The 20,157-nt window shown below is 50.6% G+C and overlaps 1 protein-coding gene and 1 long non-coding RNA gene across 2 annotated transcripts; both read left to right on the plus strand.

Moving 5' to 3' along the window:
* Positions 1,271-2,502, plus strand: HRCT1 (histidine rich carboxyl terminus 1). The gene has a single exon (XM_005683859.3). The coding sequence runs from the start codon at positions 1,690-1,692 to the stop codon at positions 2,023-2,025; it is 336 nt and encodes a 111-aa protein (XP_005683916.2). The 5' UTR covers positions 1,271-1,689; the 3' UTR covers positions 2,026-2,502.
* On the plus strand, positions 5,369-7,914 carry LOC108636568. The gene is made up of 2 exons (XR_001918450.1): positions 5,369-5,723; positions 6,190-7,914. It is a non-coding gene; the product is annotated as an uncharacterized LOC108636568 (long non-coding RNA).

The following is a 20,157-nucleotide window of genomic DNA, read 5'->3' on the forward strand; positions in this document are numbered from 1 at the left end:
TCCAGAGGAGGTTTGCAGTAAGGGTTTGGGGCCTCCCTAAGACAGCTCATCTCAGATCCAGGTCAGAGAGGGAGGGTCCCCAGAGGTCACCTCTTGCCCTGGCACTTTTCCAGAGGAGGAAACAGGCTGCAGGGAAGGGGTGTGTCCAAGGTCACACAGGAGGTGGGCTGCTGGAAGTATTCCTCTGGGTGGCAGAGAGTTGAGCGGGGGCCGGGTGGGGGTTCTCTGTGGAGGGTCCCCGGGGAACTCATGGTCTCAAGATCGAGGTGCAGAGCTGTGGCTTTGGGGAAGATCCTGCAGCATGTAAGGAAGGCCTGTAAGAACAGCCTGACAAGCCCACAGTGGGAGGGGCTGCCTGGAAAGATAGCCAGCAACCGTCCCTGGCCCCCTGGCCATGTGGTAGGATAGATAAGTGCTTGTCTAGATGAACAGAGGGTTCTGGACTGGATGGGCAGAGGGATTTGCAACTGCTCAGGTCCTGCCTGCTCTGTGAATTCTCCCCCAGGCAGGAATGGTGTGTCTTGACTGTTGAGCAGGGAGCCTCAGATGGAGTGGGGAGCCTGCTGTGTATGGGCAGTTGAGCCGGTTGACTGGGAGCCAGGAGGCTGACCCTGGGGCTTGGCCTCTCTGACCTCAGAGGCCACTTTCCTGCCTCCTGCAGCCCTACACTGACACCCGGCTCCCAGACCCAGCAGGACTGAGGATGCAGAGACAGTTGTTCGGCTTCCCTGCCTGCTGGGCTGGCCTGAGCTTCTGAAGTGTGAGACAACTGCAGGACAGAACGTGACTCATTCCCCGCGGCCACTGTGAGCTGCAGGACAGGGAGCCGCAGTCTCTCAGATGACACTCGGTCCGCCCAGGTCATCTGGTCCAAACCCCACTGCCTTAATCTCAGTGGCTTCCCGGGTGGTCGGGTGGTAAAGAATCTGTCCGCAATGCAGGAGACCCAGGTTTGATCCCTGGGTTGAGAAGATCCCCTGGAGAAGGGAATGGCAACCCACCCCAGGATTCTTGCCTGGAAGATTCCATGAACAGAGGAGACTGGCAGGCTATAGTCCGTGGGGTCGCAGCATCCGATATGACTGAGTGACTTTCACTCACTCACTCGGTATCAGTAGCAAACGTGTGTCAAGACCTGGTTTAAGTGCCTTATAAACACTAATTCCTTAAATCCTCAGAAAACTCTACTAGGACATATACTCTACTGAGCCCTTTCACACATGAGGAAGCTGAGGCAGAGAGTGTAGGAAGCGTGTACAGTCACAGAGCTGGTGAGTCATGTGGTTCCAGAGCCCGCGATCTTAGTTGCTGTGCCGTACTGCCTCTAAGAGAGCAGGGCCCTGAGGCCCAGGGAGGGGACGGGCTGGCCCAGTCACTGGGCTAGGTGGCAGGGATGGGGGCCCAGACTCTTATCTCTAGCCTCTGGCTCTCCCCTCGCCCCGAGTCCCCTCCTTCCAGCTCCTCTCTCCCCACCTAGCCTCACTTGGCCCTCCCCAGAGTTAACAGTCGCTGGGCCTCCCCTCAGCTGGCAGCTCCAACCCAAAGAGGCTGCACCCACATTCCCTGGCTGCTCTCCAACCCACAGGAGCTGAGAAAACAAAGTCCAGTGACTGCGAGGACCGAGCAGAGGCTGCTGAAGGGGAGGAAGCAGCGAGAAGCCACCAAGCGGAGGCCACTGTCAGCTCCCAGATGCTGGACCTCCTGGAGAGCACGACCCTCGTGGGCTTGATCATAGGCACTGCGGCCTTTCTACTGCTGTTGCTGCTGCTGGCCGCCTGCTTGTACTCCAGACAGGAGGAACCTGACATGGAAAGGAACCGCCCCGCCGCAAGGAGAAACCGGATCAGGTGGGCCCAGCCTTGGATCTCGGGCCGGGGCCACCTGGGACACTTGCACCATTTCCGTCATGCTGGCCATATGTCTCACATGCCCCATGCGAACCTCCACCACCACCACCTCGCCCATCACCACGCCCACCATCATGCCGCCCACCACGCCGCCCGTGCCCACCGAGGCCATCACTGATGCCCATGCAGGGCAGCCGCTGCCTGCCCTGCCATCACCAGATGAGTGGACCTGCCGACGTTCCTGTGCAGAAGGGCACCTCCCTGCAGTGAACACCAGGCCCTGCTTGGGCTTCGTCTACCCACTCGCCCAGCGCACTGTGGTGGAGAACTGAGGAGCGCCAGGGCTGGCCCTGCACACACAGGAGGGTGACGGGGCTGAGCGCAGCGGGTGCTGGTGGTCCTCTGGGGGCAGACACCAGCTTGTGACCTTAACTCCCAAAGGGCACCAGAATGGACAGCCAGTCCGGTCGGTGTAGGCGTGCTGGTGTGTGCAGATGTGCAGGTGTACCCTGCTCTCTCTCAATGACAGGGCCTCTGGCTGGCAAGGTAGCTGGGAGGGGCCCTGGCAATGTCCCTTTGTTTGAAGGAGGTCTTGAGGCTGCACAGTCAATTCAGTGGTATCTTAATCCAAGAAAATAAAAACCATTAAGAAGCTTTGTGAAGAGGCTGTTGATTGTAACTCAAGTGGGAGGGAGGGAGCGGCCAGGCCTATTTCTGCCTTTCCTTGGACCTTCCTCTCTGATGGGAAGTGAATGTCTGAGTGGGCCCTGCCGTGGGGGAGACTGGACGGCTGTGCTGCGCTCCATGGACAGTAGGTGAGAAGGCCTGGGGCCTGAGCTCTGACGAGGGGCATGGTTAGGGTTTGCAGGCAGCCCTGTGTACTGGTGGGGCTCGGAGAGAAGGAGCGAGGCCGTCCAGGCTCGCCCCCAGGGCTCTTTCCGGTCCACCTCTAGGGTACACTATGCTCTGGGCCTGCAGAAGCCCCCTGCATGGCTGTGCTGAATGAATGTTTCTTTGGTAAACTGGTCAGGGTTTCTTATCCAGATATTGAGTCTCAGCCAGACTGACCCCACCAATGCGTGTGTGTGTGTGTGTGTGTGTGTGTGTGGCTGGCTGGAGCCTGTGTGTGCAGCTGTGAGGTTAGGAGGGACAATGTGGTGCTGGGCGGCCCTGGGAGAGGGCTTGCCTCCTCGGAGTCTCAGTTTCCCCTTCCCTAAGATGAGATAGGTGACAAACACTTCTTGCCAAAACCTGTTTCCAGCTACCCCAGAGCAGCTGACAGGATTCCGCAGCCAGGACGGAAATCTAGTTCTGAGGCCTTCGGTGAGGAAGGAAGTCCTGTGAACTGGGGTGGGAAGTGGAAGGGGAGAGGCTTGAGGGCCAGGCGAGGTGGTGGGGAGGGACCGGAGAACAGGCCATAAAGTCAGGGGCCTGGTGACTGACTCACTGGAACAGAATGTCCTGTTTCTTTTCTATTTCCCGGTGGATTCTCTATGAGGCCTAGGGTGGGAGGCAGGGAGAGGGAGGCAAATTCACTGATAGCAAGGCCAGATTTCAGGCTTGGGAAAGAGGATCCAGGGTCTATAGCACTCTTTGAATCTGCCTCCCCTCCCTTACCCCTATGGTTGCCCTTAGTTCATCCCTGATCTGGATTCCTGCCACAGCCCCTCCAAGTCTGCACACCTCCAGCCCTGCCACTTTGCAAAGCCTCTCCACACTGTAGCCTCCTCATTGCCCTTGGGACCAAGTCTCTGCCGCTTGGCTGGCCATCCAAGGCCCCTGGTCTGGTTCTTGCTTACTCCTGTTCCTTTTATCCCATCCACGCTGCTCCAGTCCTCAGGCTCAGAAAACACCTTGCACGTTCCCCTCTCTGTGTCTTTGCCCAAGAAGGATTTGTCGTTCACTCCTATGGGTTTCTAATTTATTATTATTGTTGTTGTTGCTGTCATTTCTGCTGGAGCACTCAAATCTCTTTCCCTAGAGATTCAAAGGCCCCTGTCCTCCTAGATTGGAGAACACTTGAGGGCCCCCCATGCCCAAGTGTGGAACCAGCCCACGTGACAGATGCTTGAGAAAGGTTTCCAGAGCTTCATGCTCTCTGGAAAAGTAAACGTACTTGGAATCATCACTGCCCAAAGCTTAGGGCTTGAGGGCTTCCAAGTACAGTAGTGGGACATTGCAGGGATTAGTCCTTTAAGCTTCTAGGGCCTTGCTGAGAGAGCTCCTGCTTTACTACTCCATCTGCTCAGTGTTGGGGTGTGTGGAGGTCAATAGCCTGCCGGCCTGGACCTCCCTTATCCCTCTGCAGAGCCTGATGTGAGCCTTGGATGGCCTGCCTTTCCTACGTGTGGCCTCGAGCATTCTCTGGGAGAACCAGGATGCTTGCCATTACCTTTCCCTTCTTAATGTAAATGGAATCTATGACGGACTTCTCTGGCGGTTCAGAGGTTAAAACTCCATGCTTCCACTGCAGAGGGTGCTGGTTCGATCCCTAATGGGTAACTAATATCCCGCATGCCGTGTGATAAGGCCTATATATATATATATGTTTGTGTGTGTGTGCATGTATATATATGGAATGTATGGGCCATGGTCTTTTCTCTGACCAGTTGACAGTGATAGATGCTGGGAGGACAGATGTATGTCTAAGTGGTAGACATCTTTCAGAGCCCCGTTGTGTCTGGGGCTCCTGGGTAGGGGCTGTCTGTCATAAGATTACAAAATCCACAAGAAAAGAAAACGTCTGGAGAAACCCTTAGGACAAGCAGTCCGCCTGGTGCCCTCCACCTCCCAAAATGACTGACTGACATTGATAATTCAATCTGAAACCATAGGGCCCACAGAGTGGTTTGTCATATTTCCTGACCCCTGCTTCTGGTCACTCCAGTTAATACAAGTAATTCAAGATGTCCAGCTTCCTGTTGCAGCCCCAGCTGGCTCCGGGCTCCTCCTCTGTGTGGGTTGTCCAGTTATCTGAGAAAGGGGAGGAGAGAGAATTTGGCAGAGTACCGTTTATTCCGAATAGTCACTCTCCCATTCTGTGCATAAGCAGATTCCTAACACTGGTACCAAAGAAAGTTCAGGGCCTTGAAGAAATTGAAAAGGATCTAGGCTGTGTGGCCCTGGGCTAGCCCTTGGTTCTCTCTGGGTCTTCACATTCTGATCAGTAAATCTACAGATGGAGACAATTGCCCTGTGGAATGGTGGTACCTGGAGAGAGCTCTGAACTAGGAGGAAAGGGAGGGAAGCCCCTCCTTGGCTATTTGGTGCTCTAGTTATCACTACTAATAGCAATAGGCCATGGGCTATGACTATCTCTGAAATGGGGAAAATGCTACTTCTCAGTGTTGCTGGAACCATTATATGAGATAGTGCCTGGCTGTGTCTGATACCTGGAATTATTGTCTGTTATGACACCCTTTCTCAGGGTTTAGATGAAGTACGGTTAATAATTCAGCCTCCTTTCTGGAAGTGGTGGTGGTCTCAGGAGGTGCTGGCTGTGCAAAGGCTGTGATCAAGTGAGGATGGGAGACAGAGTGGCCTGGGCCTGGCTCACCCCTGCTCCCCTGACCCAGTGAACCAGAGACGCTGGCAGGGGGCAGGGCCGGAGTGGCATGGGTGTGCATAGGGGGGTGGGGTGAGTGCAGTCACCAAGGGGGCCGGCAGCTGTGCGGGTCCTGGGCCCTCACTCACAATTGGAGGAAGGAATTCAGGAAGTGCTCACAGCTGCTCAGACATCTCAGAGCTTCGTTCCAGGCAGCACCAAGGCTGAGGCACCCAGGGATGAGCGTGCCGTGGCCTGGGCCCTGGGGTGGCCATCAGGTCAGGAGGCCCCAGCACTGCGTACAGCCACAGCTGCCCCTCTGGAAGCCCGGGGTAAGTTTTCACAGCACCTGAGTGTGAGCAGTGGGCACAAGCAGGCAGCAAGGGGGGTGGGGTGGGGCTGGAGCAGAGGATGGGACTAAGGAGCCCACAGGAGTTACTGAAGGGCTCAGGTATCCCACCCGGAGAGTGACCTGCTCCATCTAAACAGCACTCTCCCAGTATGTGCAGAAAAGGAGGCCAATGAGACGGGCACTCCTGGTGACCCTGTGTCTGGCTCAGAGCTGACGTTGCCTCTTCCCCTCCTTCGGGGGAGAGGTTCAAGAGTCAGCAGTGGGGCTGATTCAAGGACTGATCCAAGGTTCCTCCAAGGGAGGAGCCTGGGCTCATCCCGGATCCACAGGAGGGGGAGTGTTTTGTCTTTTGTCCGAGTGTACAAACACTCCCTGAAATCCGTAGGCTTCACCAGAGGGCTGAGCGGGGCTCCCTCTGAACAAAGACTTCTACGCTCTCCTTCCAGCTCCTGCATCCAAGGAGTCTTGAGCTTACGTCTTTCAGGACAGCACTTCTTCCAGGGCTGCCAGTGGAGTTGCCCACAGCTCTTGGAAGCCTGGCCCAAGGCTGAGAAAACAGTGACAGAGACACACTAAGGTCGGAATAGAGCCATGTGGGGTGCCCAACGGCCCAGAGAGGGTACCAGCCAGGGCCTCTGACCAGTATCTCCTTAGAAGACCACAGGGGGAGCAGCCGGAGGAGCAAGGGTACCTGCCATCACCAGCAGCTCCTCGCTTCGGATGGGGAGCGAGTGAGGTCCAAAACACACCCTAAGTTGCTCAGTGGGTCAGAGGCCACACGGGGTCATGGAAACAGCAGTGATTGGAATGGTGGCTGTGCTATTCGTGGTCACCGTGGCCATCACCTGTGTCCTCTGCTGCTTCAGCTGTGACTCAAGGAGCCAGGATCCTCAGGGGGCCCCGAGCCCCAGCTTCACAGTAGCCACGTTTCGCCAGGAGGCTTCTCTCTTCACTGGGCCAGGTCGCCATGCTCAGCCAGTGGCAGGTGCCCGGGACTTCTGGACCTTCATGTGAAATCTACCAGCCTCCCAGGATTTGCTCGTGTTGTTTAGTTGCTCAGTTGTGTCCAGCTCTTTGTGACCCCATGGATTGTAGCCTGCCAGGTGCCGCTGTCCGTGGAATTCTCCAGGCAAGAACACTGGAGTGGGTAGCCATTCTCTTCTCCAGGGGATCTTCTTGACCCAGGGATTGAACCCAAGTCTCCTGTATTAGCAGGCGGATTCTTTACCACTGAGCCACCAGGAAAGCCCAAGATTTGCTCTGTTGCTGGTCAGACTCCTCTTCCCTCAGCAAGCCTTCTCTGGTGACCCACTCCTCCAGCCTGGCATTTCTGTCCTGTCCAGCCTGTATCCAGCAGACTCCTGGCCCATCTTATCCTGGTTTGCCATGCCCTCCAGCCTGGGAGATCTATGGTGATGGGACCAGATAGGAGTCAGCTCTGACCCGAGAGCTCAGCTGGACCCTACCCACAGTGTGGGGCTGACGAGAGATCGAGAGTGAGTGACCAGGCAATACTGGATGGCATGGTGGGCCAGCTCTTCTGATCTGTAAGGTGGAGTGAAATATCCCTGGACTTCATTGTGAACAGAGAGTTGGTTATCTCAAGTTGTCTCAGGATGCCTGTGAAACTGGTTCTATTGCCACCAGAGGAAGCAGCGCCCTCAAGTGGACAGTTTAGAAACCAACCTGTTTTATCTATTCCAAGTGAGTCATTTTGCTACGTGCCTGTGCATGTACTGCAGAGCCCGCTTCTGAGACCTGCCTCCTACCTGTTACCTGGAATTCTGAAACCAAAGGGCTGTTTCCTGGGAACTGGAGATTCATTTTATAATTGAAAATGCATATCCTTTTATGGGTCTCCCAAGAATCAGGGTTGGGAAACCACAAAAGGAAACAGAAGAGAAAAAGAGTCGCAGAAAGTACCAGATGTTTTATTAATAGGAAAGCCAGGAAGAAGACTTTGAGACTTCATATTTGCATGAAAACTTTGTTTCTCTATTCTTATGGGTCACTTCTATTCTTAGAGACTGTGACTTGCATCACTCAGGAATGATGGAAAAATCACCAACTGTAAAGTAATTTCGAATAAGTTAAAATGTTATATTATATTAACAGTATGTAACAAAGCTCTTGTTTGCTTCACAAATAAAGAGATGTTCTGTTTTTATTTATGGAAGAGCCGTTTTCTCTGTGCCCATGAAATGCATGCCAGACCATATTTAGCAAACGGTTTGCAGGATGCAGGATTGAGTCTCCTGACTCATGTCTCCATCCAGCACTGAAGGAATGACTCTCCCAGGACCTGCCGTTGAAGGGGGCAGGACTGACCCAGAGAGAAGGTCTGGTCCCTGAGGGTGCCTGGATGGGCCACCCTGGCCGTGTGGCTGCCATAGAAGGACTCGCAGAGAGAGATGCTCGGGGCTGTGAAGGTGCAGAGGTGTAAGGAGCCAGGGAGAGAGTCAGGGTGGAGAGGGGTGAGTGTGGCAAGGAGAGAGGCACAGCACAGGGAGGGCCCGGAGCGCCGGAGGGCCCTGCATCGGCCTCTCTGGACCCGGGAGCCCGCAAGCAGAGCCTTCACGGATGCACGTGGAGTGCTACAGGGAGGGCCCGGAGCGCCGCAGGGCCCTGCATCGGCCCTCTGGACCCGAGAGCCCGCAAGCAGAGCCTTCACGGATGCACGTGGAGTGCTACAGGGAGGACCCGGAGGGCCTCAGCTGAGCAGAGTCAACTGTTTGGTTCACGTTCTCTGAAAGCAAAGCCCAGACAGAGTTTGGGATGTGAGATGTTTATAGGGATCAACATCTGTGAGGGGAAGGAGGGGGAAGCAGGATTAGACAGAGGAAGGAGTCAAAGATGATGCAGGCCCTTAATATCCCCGCATCTTTGCTCTTTCCTGGGTGCCCCCAACCCCTGAGGTTTGACCTCAGGCAAAGTGGCTCTGGAGCAGAGGCTGGCCCTGAAGTCCTTCCTTGGAGGGGTCCTGTGTGGCACGTCTCCACAGGAGCTCAGCGGTGGCCTGTTCTCAGAGTTGGGTGAGCGTGTCCAGGCAGAGAGAAACACCGGGCGCAGGAGCTCCAGGTGGGCAGAGCTGGTGGTACAAGGCCTGGGAGGAGGCAAAAGAGTGGGCCTCAGCCTCTCTCTGTCCTCAAGCAGAGTTAGCTCTGCTGTAGGTCCAGCACCTCAGGACCCCGAGTCCAGGGCTTTGCCTCTGTGTGGTGTGGTCACATTCTTCCCTGAGTTCGTGGAGGAAGGGTCTGTAGGCTGGACTCAGCTCTAAGAGCAAGCAATGGTGAGGGGGCAGCCTCACTCTGTGAGCGGGCAGTCTGTCAAGCCCCAAGTTCTCACGTGCTCACTCACTCATCCATCCACCTACTCACCCGTCTGTCCGTCTGTCCACTTACTCCACCTACTTGCTGAGCCTCACTTCCTCACCTACTCATGCACTCATCATTCATTCCATCACTCATTCACTCCTCCATTCAATAAACACTGGCTGAGCACCGACTGTGTACCAGGCCCCACCCAAGGAAGGCGAAAGTCACCAAGACCCGGTCCTAGCAATCGATGGACAACCAGTTTAGTCATCTGGACAAGGGTGCTCAAGGGAGAGAGAGCTGGGAGTCCCCGGGGAACCCGGAAGGAGGTGATCTTTGAGTTGGACTTGAAGAAAAGTAGGCACTTCAACAAGAAGGGTTTGGGGGAGGGTCCCCCAGAGGGACTGGCAGGATTGGAGGTTCAGAGAATGTGTGCGGCAAGGCGTAAGGGGTCAGGCTGAGCTGGGGCCAGGAGACAAAACACAGCCAGCTCCTGTGGGAACCCCTTATTGCCACACTTGGCCAGTAAGTTTCTAGGCAAGTGAAGGCAACGAAGAGGCAGCCTGGCTTGTTAGTCTGGGCAGGAGCAGTCTTCCCCAGCACAAGCACATGGGCACTGCAACCTGCCGTTGCTACAGGGGAGTGGTGGCTTCTGCAGTAAGAGCTGGAGGAAAGGTCCTGGGAGACTCAGGGGGTGGCCAGCACTGCGTGGAGGTGGAGCCGAGGGCTAGGGAGAGGATGTCCCAGGAAAACAGGGCATTTGAGAGGGGCAGGCAGTCAAGGCCAGCACCCTGGAGCAGGTTGACAAGAGGGCGAGGGGACCAGGAGGAGCAGCTAGAGAAGGGGCAGGAAGGTTGGGAGTAGGGTTCCAGATTTAGCAAATAAAAATATAGGGCATCCGGTTAATTTTAATTTCAGGTAGACAACAAATAATTTTTAGTATACACACGTCCCAGGCGGTACTGGGGACATATTTACACTAAAACATTATTTGTTGTCTATCTGAGGTTCAAACTGAACTGGAGTGTCCATATTTTATCTGGCAATCCTATGAGGGAGGAAGTGGTTCTCAGAGGGGGCGGTTAACTGGTTGAAGCATCAGGGAGGGGAAGGTGAGCATCCAGAAGAGGCCTCAGATTTTGCAATGGACTGTTGACAATGACCTTGGTGAGAATAGCTTGAGTAGAGTGAAGGGAGCAGCCCTGTGGGCAGTGTGCATGTGTACACGTGTCTGCAGTGTGCGTGCGTGTTCACGTGTGTGTGTGTGCTCAGGGGCAGTGGAGTCAGTGGGAGCTGAGTCAGCAGAGGATAAGGACTGAAGATAATCTGAAGGGAAGAAGGGCGATGTATTGTGGCCAGAGGGGCATGGCCTCGAAGGAGAGTTTATTGTTGGTGTTTTTAAGCAGGGGAGGGAGGTTGATCATGCGGAAGGCCCGAAGGAGAAGGATCGCAGAGGGAGACAGTGACAACTGTCAGCAAAGAGGAGCCCCACGGAAGGGGTGGGGTGGGAGTCAAGGAGTCAGGCAGGTGGGGGCAAGGGAATGCTGCGAGTAAATGCTCATGTTGTGTGTGTGGTGGGGGAGGAGGGAGATGAGGGCATCACGCCAGATGGTCTGTTGACTCAGTGAAGCAGGAGCATCTGCGCAGAGATGGGTCTGGGGACCTGAGGTCAAGGAGAGCCTGGACTGAAGACTCAGAGCAGAGAGGAGCAGCCGTCCTGCTGTTCTCACGTGTGGGGTACGTGTGTGGCATCTCTGTGTGTATGTTGTAGGTGTGAGTGTATGTGTTGTGTGGTGTGTGTGTTGGCCTGAAGTGCTCTGCCCTTTCACCCAGGGCAGCCCATTGTGTAAGAAGGGGGCGGGGAACTCTGTAACAGGCCAGCATGTAGCGCCTCTGGAGACGGAGGAGACTGCAGTGTAAGGACAGAAGCTAAAGCTGGTACTAAGAAGCTGGCAAGGCTGGGAGTGTTTACCTGGTGGCAGCAAGGGAAGGGGCTGCTCAAGGTCACCTGGAAACCTGGGCAGAGCTGCATTTGAACCCCCGTCTCTCAGTCTCCAAATGCAGCGCCCTCTCTGTTCATTCAGTTACTTGTTATTGTTGTTCAGACGCTCAGTCGTGTCTGACATTTCGCAACCTCATGCACTGCAGCACGCCAGGCCTCCCTGTCCTTCACTATCTCCTGGCATTTGGTCAAACTCATGTTCGTTGAGTCGATGATGTCATCCAACCATCTCATCCTCTGTGCCCCCTTCTTTTACCTTCAATCTTTCCCTGCATCAGGGTCTTTTCCAATGAGTAGGTTCTTTGCATCAGGTGCGCTTCAGCATCAGTCCTTCCAGTGAACATTCAGGGTTGATTTCCTTTAGGATTGACTGGTTTGATCTCCTTGAAGTCCAAGGGACTCTCAAGAGTCTTCTCCAACACCACAGTTCAAAAGCATCAGTTCTTCACTGCTCAGCTTTCTTTATGGCCCAATTAGCTTTGACTCTATGGACTTCTGTTGGCAAAGTAATGTCTCTACTTTTTTAATATGGTGTCTGGGTTTGTCATAGATTTCCTTCCAAGGAGCAAGTGTCTTTTAATTTCATGGCTGCAGTCACTGTCTGCAGTGATTTTTTCCTATTTATTGGACTCTTACTGGGTACCAGGCATTATGCTTTTTATCCAACCTCTCTTTGATGCTCACTGTGATCCCATCATAGAAAACGCTGTGATGAGCATCTTTTCCAGCAGCATTCCCCATCATTTCCATTTTATAGTTGAGAGACCTGAGTCCTCACTGTGGGGTGCTCTCAAACAGTGCCTCCCAGCGCTGCTGGAACCTGCAGGCACAAAGCTAACCTGCCCTCTCTGTAAACGGAGCTGGAACTCTCAGCTGACCCATTTCATATCTTCAGGATGAAGAGAAGGCAGGAACACCAGCGATTGGATTTACCCTGGGTTTTCCTGGACAAAAGCCTTGCACCCACATGCCGTACCTGGATCTGTCTTTGAAGAGGATGCAGTCTTTGCCATATACGACTTTAAAGGGGCAGCCCACAAAACCTCACCCCAGATAACTCTGCTGATGGTTGGACTTCCGGGTTAACTGACCTCAGCTCCGGGCTGCCCCGCCATGGCCTCCCTGCCATATGGACTGTGCCTTTCTGTGCCCAGGACAAAGGGCCAGAGAACCCTGCTCTGCTCCACCCAGCTCTGTCTCCGCTCTGCCCCCACCACTCACTAGATGGGCTCCAGCCAGGTGTAGAGGTGGTGAGAGTCTTATCCCCTTGTCTAGAGGTTGTACCAGAGAGGGAAGAGCCTGGAAACCCAGCTGTCAGGAGCCCCTGCCCCCAGCTCCACCCGACCCCCCGCCCTTCCTCCACAATCCTGGCCCACCACCAGCCTGGTGCTTCTCTCTGGAACACACTGGATTCTGAAATCAGAAGTCTCTGAAATAACATGTTTTCCGGAAAAGTACCTTCCTTAAAGGAAACCACTTGTTCCAAGGAGTTGAAAAGGGTCATTGTGCGCTGCCAATCCCTGCTCCCCTCAGGACATGACACTTCAAAAGAGACATGGCTACACACACACACACACACACACACACACACACACACACACACACACACACACTCAGATGCATTCATCCAGTGCATTTGTAAGAGTGAAAGTTAGGAGTGGGCTCAAATACCAATCAGAGGAGGCTGGTGGGGCAAATCCTAGCAGAGACATAACATCAGACACTAGGCAGGTATGAAAACAATGAGGTAAATTTAAACCCATTACCATGAAAGGGCATTTATCATACATCAGGAAGTAAAAGTAGAGGGGATTAAAGAACTATAAATGTGCCCTGTGGAAAAATTCAATTTCTGTTAAAATACACTTGGATGCAGAGAAGACTGTGTGGATAGTGATGTGCCCAGGTACTAACTAGTGATTGTCTCCGGTTGGCTGGGGCTGTTTATGTGTTTCAGGCTTTTCCTTTCTGTCTATCTGTATTTCCTGTGATCAGTGGTTTGCTTTTCAATAAGAAAAAGCAAGAAACCAACAAAGGAAAAGAACAAAATTAATTTTTCTAAGTTAAAAAGTGAACCAACTTCAATCTGAGAAGGAGATATAAAAACCCAATCAAACACAGACATATAATGGTGACAAATTCTCAGGACAGACAGACACACAGACACATTCTGCCTAATTCACATGGTTGAGGTAGACAAAGCGGAGGAGTAGGGGGATGGTTGTTAAGTTTCTAGAAAACTCTGGGATCTAGATGTGAGGGTGACTGCAGGAACTTCAGGGACTGAGGGGGGCATTTAGGTGGGTTTGGGAGGGTAGAGGGAGCATCCTGGGACTCAGCCAAGCCTCGGCTAGATACCTACCTACCTTCTGCCTCCTGAGATAGCACATGGATCCTGAGCCCATGTCTCCAGTTCAGGCAAGGCTGAGAACTTGCCAAGGCAGCTCCCCACCCCTGCCTCCTCCTGGCTCTTCCCCGCCTTGCTGTATAGGGAGATAAGAGGGCCCAGTGCTGGGAGCGGCTGCCCCTGTTGTTCAATTGCTCAGTTGAGTCTGACTGTTTGTGACCTTGTGGACTGTAGCACTCCAGGCCTTCCTGTCCTTCACCATCTCCTGGAGTTTGCTCAAACTCATGTCCACTGAGTTGATGATGCCATCCAGCCATCTCGTCCTCTGTTGCTCCCTTCTCCTCCTGCCCTCAATCTTTCCCAGCATCAGAGTCTTTTCCATAGAGTTGGCTCTTTGCATCAGGTGGCCAAAGTATTGGAGCTTCAGCTTCAGCATCAGTCCTTCCAATGAATATTCAGGGTTGATTTCCGTTAGGATTGACTGGTTTGATCTTCTTGCTCATATACCTGGAAAAGGGAATTAGAGTTGCTGGTGGAATTATAGTTGCTAATTAGTTGCCCTTAAAATAAGATTATTCTGGGTTATCCACATGGGCCCAGTGAAATCAAAATGGTCCTTCACTGTGGAAGAGGGAAGTCTGAGAATCAGGTCAGAGTGATGTGATATGAAAAAGACCCCAAGATGGAAGGGGGCCACCAGCTAAGGAGTGAGGACAGCCTCTAGAAGTTGGAAAGGAAAAGAGAAGGAAACAGACTACCTCCTAGAGTCCCAAGTGTTGCAGGAATGAGAGTGGGGCGAGAGGCGATGGTCACATCCCAGGTCACGTCCGACCAAGTCCCTGGCTGTCAAATGTGGGTTCTTGGTTTCACACAGGAAAGCATTCAAGAGCAAGCCATAGTAATGAGGAAGAAGATTTACTGAGGGAAGAAACACACTCCATAGACAGAGTGTGGGCCACCTGGGAAGGCAAGAGAGGCACCAGGGTATTGGGCTGTCATTTTTCATAGGGGTGGGTAATTACATAGGCTGGGCTTCCCAGGTGGCACTAGTGGTAAAGAACACGCTGGCCAAGGCAGGAGACATAAGAGACTCAGGTTTGATCCCTGGGTTGGGAAGATCCCCTGGAGGAGGGCATGGCAACCCGCTCCAGTATTCTTGCCTGGAGAATTCTGTGGACAGAGGAGCCTGGTGGGCTGCTGTCCATAGGGTCACACAAGAGTCAGACACGACCGAAGCGACTTAGCATGCATGCATACATTGGAGAAGGAAATGGCAACCCACTCCAGTAGTCTTGCCTTGAGAATCCCAGGGACAGAGGAGCCTGGTGGGCTGCTGTCTATGGGGTCACACAGAGTTGGACACGACTGAAGCGACTTAGCAGCAGCAGCAGCAGCAGAAGCAACTGAGTATGCAGGCAATTATATAGGCTAATGAGTGGGAGGAGTATTCCAGCTATTTTGGGGAAGGGGTGGGGATTTCCAGGAATTGGGTCAGTGCCTACTTTCTGACCTTTTGCAGTCATCGTTGGAACCATCATGGTGTCTGGGGTGTGCCAATATGTTACTGCCAGCGTACTGAGGCTCAAGGTCAGATCCACCATCTTGGAGCTAGTTGAGGTCATTCTTTTGCCCTGCTGCCTTCCTGCATCACAAGTATTAGAGCTGAAGAAGGCTGTTGGGCTCCAGGCATAGTTGGGATGGACTACTTTAGAGAAAAGGATGAGAAGACAGAAATCATACTTCTCAAATCAGTGGGGTGAGAGGAACAACGTGGTGACTGCCAGGTTGTGTTAGGTATTATGTGATGTGCATCTCCAGGCATCCCACTCCTATCCTGTGGAAATAGCAAAGCATGCAAACAAGTACAATCAACAGAGAAACGTATTAATATAAGTGAGTGATTGAAAGTCAGTCAGTCATGTCTGTCCCTTTGCAACTCCATGGATTGTAGCCCACCAGATTCCTCTGTCCAAGGAATTCTCTAGACAAGAATGCTGGAGTGGGTTGCTATTCCCTTCTCCAGGGGATCTTCCCAACCCAGGGATTGAACCCGGGTCTCCTGCATCGCAGGCAGATTCTTTACCACCTGAGCCACCAGGTAAGCCTATATTAATATACACAAAGCCACAAAATGGGATAATAGTCCTTACCAAATGTACTGACTTGGAAACTGCCTATTATAAATAGAGAAATAAAAGTAAGTTATAGAAGGATCTTATAAGAAAAAAGGGGAGCAAAGAAACAAATATCCTTTCTTCCTAAGGGAAAAAAAACACACCAAAAAAACTCCTAAATTACACATATGTTTGTATGTTTGTATAAACAAAGAGAAAAGTCTGGAAGGATATGATTACCACCGGGGATAGGCTTGGAGGGAGCAGGAAACAATGTTTACTTTATAATATTCTGGGTTGTTTGAACTTGTTTTAACAAGACTGTCTTGTTTTTCATTCCATGTAACATTATTTTTTTTAAAAGATAGTACAAAGGTTAAGAAAAACAAACTTTACTTTGATTCTTATTATTTGCAAAAAGAGCTCTCTGGGCAGAGGAATGGTGGGGCTCCACTTAGCAGGAACACTCTGGACATGCATGAACAAAATTGATTTCTTTTTCTATGTGAGCATAGCTGGGGAACAAGGCAGCATGAATCGTGTGAGTGGAAAAGTGAAGTCACCCTAGCCCTCCTGGCCTTTTACAGACTTGTGATCTGAGGTTCTGCGAGGGAGCTGACATTTCTCTACATTGCATGGCAATTCCAGACTGAAATACTGAGTTGGCCAAAAAGTCCATTCAGGTTTCCATCCCATGTTATGGAAAAACCTGGACAGATTTTTTGGCCAACCCAATACAATTTTCTGGCCCCCATTTTTGTGAACTTAGAAATTCTTCAAAATTCAAACTCCCCTTTTTATAATTCATAGTGTTTATGTGAGGAATAAGCATTTCTGTGTTTTTCTGCTTGATCCCACACTAAGGCCTGGTTTACATCTTGAAGCCGCACTCCTTAAACGGGAGGGACACCAGCAGGGACAGTCCTAGGAAAGCAGCCGAGGAGGTTGCATGGAGGCTGGGGTCCTTGCTCTCCCCTCGGGCTCTCAGCACAAGGACTGGATCAGGGGTGTGCAAGTCCTCTATCTGCCCAGCATCTGACGCTCTGCAAGGCGTCCCTGGATCGGAGGGCTCTTCTGCAGCACTGTCGCGACTGTCTCCAACAACATGCCCGGGGACCTAGTGGAGCAGCATCAACTGTAGTTTACAGATGAGGAAACAAAGACCTCGAGACACTTAAGTGATGAATCCCAAGTCTTTCAGCCATTTGGTTGCAGCGTTCAGGACAGAATCAGATCTCCTCATTCTTCCGTCTCTTTCAGCCAGTTTCACTTTTATCTCTTGTATCTTTGGTTTCCAAGATAAATTTTTCTTGATTAAAAAAAACCAAAGTTCTGCTGCTTCAAAAAGTTTGAAAGTCAGTGATCCAGAATAGTGTTTCCAAATTCCCAGCTGACACTAATGCTCAACGGTCAGGAGTGACAAACTGGAATTTTCAGGAATCCTTGAGAATTTCTGAAATCATGAGTTATTATGTACTATTCATAACAATTACTCACCTGCTTTTAAATAATGAGTGACCATGATAATAAATAGTGAATAATTTTCTGTGATAGAAGGATGCTGAAAGTTGTAGAAGTTTTCAGTAAATAACATGGTTTTATAGTTTCTTAAGATTATGAATCAATATATTATGACAAGATTATTTCAATAACATGGGAAAATGTTCTCTCTCTAATACAGACACTGGATATAGAAAACATTAAGAGGAAGAGAGTGTTAACCCCTAATAAAGGCCAAATAAAATCACTTAAAATTGAAATAGAATACTGCAAATATTTGATATTTAAAAGTTATCATTTAAAAAATGAAATATAGGGTCTTTCCTGGTGGTCCACTGGGTAAGACTCCAAATTTCCAATGCAGGGTTGGCTACTGGGTTCCATCTCTAGTTGGGGAAGTAAGGATTCCCATGGCACAATTAAAAGATCCTGCATGCTGTAACTAAGATCTGGCACAGCCAAATAAAAAAATATTTTAAAAAGGAAGAAAATAGAAAGTAAAAAAAATGAAGACTCAATTGTTTCAACTTTAAAAAAAATAAGAGTTAAAGACAGTCTCGATCATTGCTTTGTGACAAATATTCTGGATGTAGGAAACTTTCATTTTGCATTGATGTTGGTTGAATTAAGAATGTCCCAAACCTCTTTACTTCTACACTAGTGACCGTAGCTCAGACAGTAAAACATCTGCCTGCAATGCAGAAGACCTGGGTCAGGAAGATTCCCTGGAGAAGGAAATGGCAACCCACTCCAGTATTCTGGCCTGGAGAATCCCAGGGACAGAGGAGCCTGATGGGCTACAGTCCATAGAGTTGCGAAGGGTCAGACACGACTGAGCAACTAACACTCACTGAGCATGCAAACATCTTCAAGGTGGGTGTCCTATAGGGTACATGTTGCTCCACAGAAGTTCATTTCCTTTTAATTATATATACAGGTTTGCTTGCCCTAGTCTTGATTTTGCCATTGAATTCAACATTGCTCTTGCTGGTGGCTGCTCTCTCGGCCTGATTTGAGTTCCCCTGTCTGGTTGTCCTTACTTTACTGAAAGTAAAATGAATACTGAGCAAATAAATCCAGTCCTTAGTTTTCCAAAAAAAATATCGCTCTTGCCAATTCAGATTTTGGAGCAGTTTCTGATTTTGTGTTTGTGTGTTCTATAGCAACAATCACATCTTTTTGCAGCTCATCTGTTAAGTATGTACAAAGAACTGTAGCCTATGGTGAATACTGCAATATTTGGAAAAGACAGCAGTCGTTACTGGAAAGGTTTCAAATGGCATGAGTGTTCAGAACTGCTAGCAACTTTAATAGAACCACACAGAATCACTTGTTGAAACTGCCAATATGAGGCAAATGCCAACAGACTGCTTCCAAAGTTTGTTGTTTTTTCTGACACCACTCATAGGATTTGTATAAGTATTCCATGTGTATGAACTTACCAATATTTATTTTATTTATAGAAATGACTTACTGTTAGAAACAGACCAGGTCACAAACATACACTTATAACTAGTGTGTGCTGGTAAGTCGACTCTCTGCAGGGCAGGGAGGGACGTCCTGATATGTGTAGCTTTTGCCAGTTTCTGAGGAGGGGAGGTATAAATAGTCCCACCAGGGTCAATTTTGAGCTATTGATGTGACGTTCCTAGGAGTCAGAAAAAGATGCTCTTAACCGGCTGGCACTCTTTCTCTTTCCTTTGTGTACCTGCTCCACAACATCACTGCTTCTAAGGTGGCAACAGCTGCAGACAAGACAGATTAAACTGTGACCGCTTCTCTCCTTCTGCTCCCCTTCTGTTCAGGAGCTGCCAGCCTTAATTTTCCAATCCATGTCTCAGTGTTTTCTACTCTTGCTTTTCATATGTTATCAGTGGATTCCTTTGAACTGGTGACAGGTCTATGTTGATCATTAAGTTTTAATTCTCACAGGGGAATAGTTTTCCAGGCTTCTACATTCCTTAACTTATTTTTATTAGGGTTTTCAAGCTCTGGAAACACATCACATGTCTGAGAAATGCTGGGAAGGAATTCCTGCAGAGAGGAACTAAACCAGTAGGTCTGAGTTAAAACAGTCCATTTGCTTGAATGATCATGATTCTCCTGTATATATTTTCATTGGTCCCAATTTTGCCCACTGGTCACTGTCATCCATCTTGTTTTAGGGGATTTTAGGTGTGGAGTCCTATACAGTGTGGTGTTGCTGCTGCTGCTGCTGCTGCTGCTGCTGCTAAGTCACTTCAGTCATGTCCGACTCTGTGCGACCCCATAGACGGCAGCCCACCAGGCTCCCCCGTCCCTGGGATTCTCCAGGCAAGAACACTGGAGTGGGTTGCCAGTTCCTTCTCCAACGCATGAAAGTGAAAAGTGAAAGTGAAGTCGCTCAGTCGTGTCCGACCCTCAGCGACCCCATGGACTGCAGCCTTCCGGGCTCCTCCGTCCCCAGTATAGTGATTTTACAGAGAGGCTGACCACTAGGATTGATTAGTGATCATTTGACCGCTGTCTGGTCTTGCACATGTGGCACAAGCTAGCTGTCAACATAGCTGGTTGTCTCCAACCTCTGTTTTCCCTTTCATTCTTATTATTAGAACAACAACAACAACGCAGCCTCCCTTGGAGCTAGAAATGGCCAACAGAAGTGGGGTGCAATGTCTGGAAAGTGTCCTTAAATAGGCAGGGCATACTAGTCTTCTCTTTTAATCACTCACAGCTAGAACAAATTAAACGGCAGACTAACCCATCTGTTCCTATTGAAAGCACAGACCACTGGCAAGAAGCTTAGGAAGGTCAGTAATGGAGTGTGATCCATGAAAGAACTCAGCATTATTCAGTGATAAGGAAGGCGTGGGGGAGGAGAGTTGACCTCCACCTACAAATGATACGCTTTGTAATATAAGATATTGTAGCCCCAGGTGCCTACTCCCTGTCTGCCAAGAAGGTTGGTGAATAAGTAGACTTCTTTACAGCTCTGGATTGGTAAGCCTTCTGATTTCTAATCTTTTCCGGGATCTTTTCAGGAATGTCTGTAATCTTCACTTTGTAGGAACCAGACTCCTGGAAGGCTTAGAATGTACTTTATTGCTCTGCCAGCTGAGGGTGTAAATACTGGCTGAGGGAACAAGGGGATTCAGCCT

The sequence above is a fragment of the Capra hircus genome, chromosome 8, assembly GCF_001704415.2.
Source record: "Capra hircus breed San Clemente chromosome 8, ASM170441v1, whole genome shotgun sequence".
In the NCBI taxonomy this organism is placed as follows: Eukaryota; Metazoa; Chordata; class Mammalia; order Artiodactyla; family Bovidae; genus Capra; species Capra hircus.

What these genes read in the sequence shown, in the direction of transcription:
- HRCT1 (XM_005683859.3), top strand. Translation starts at nt 1,690, where the DNA reads ATGCTGGACCTCCTGGAGAGCACGACCCTCGTGGGCTTGATCATAGGC.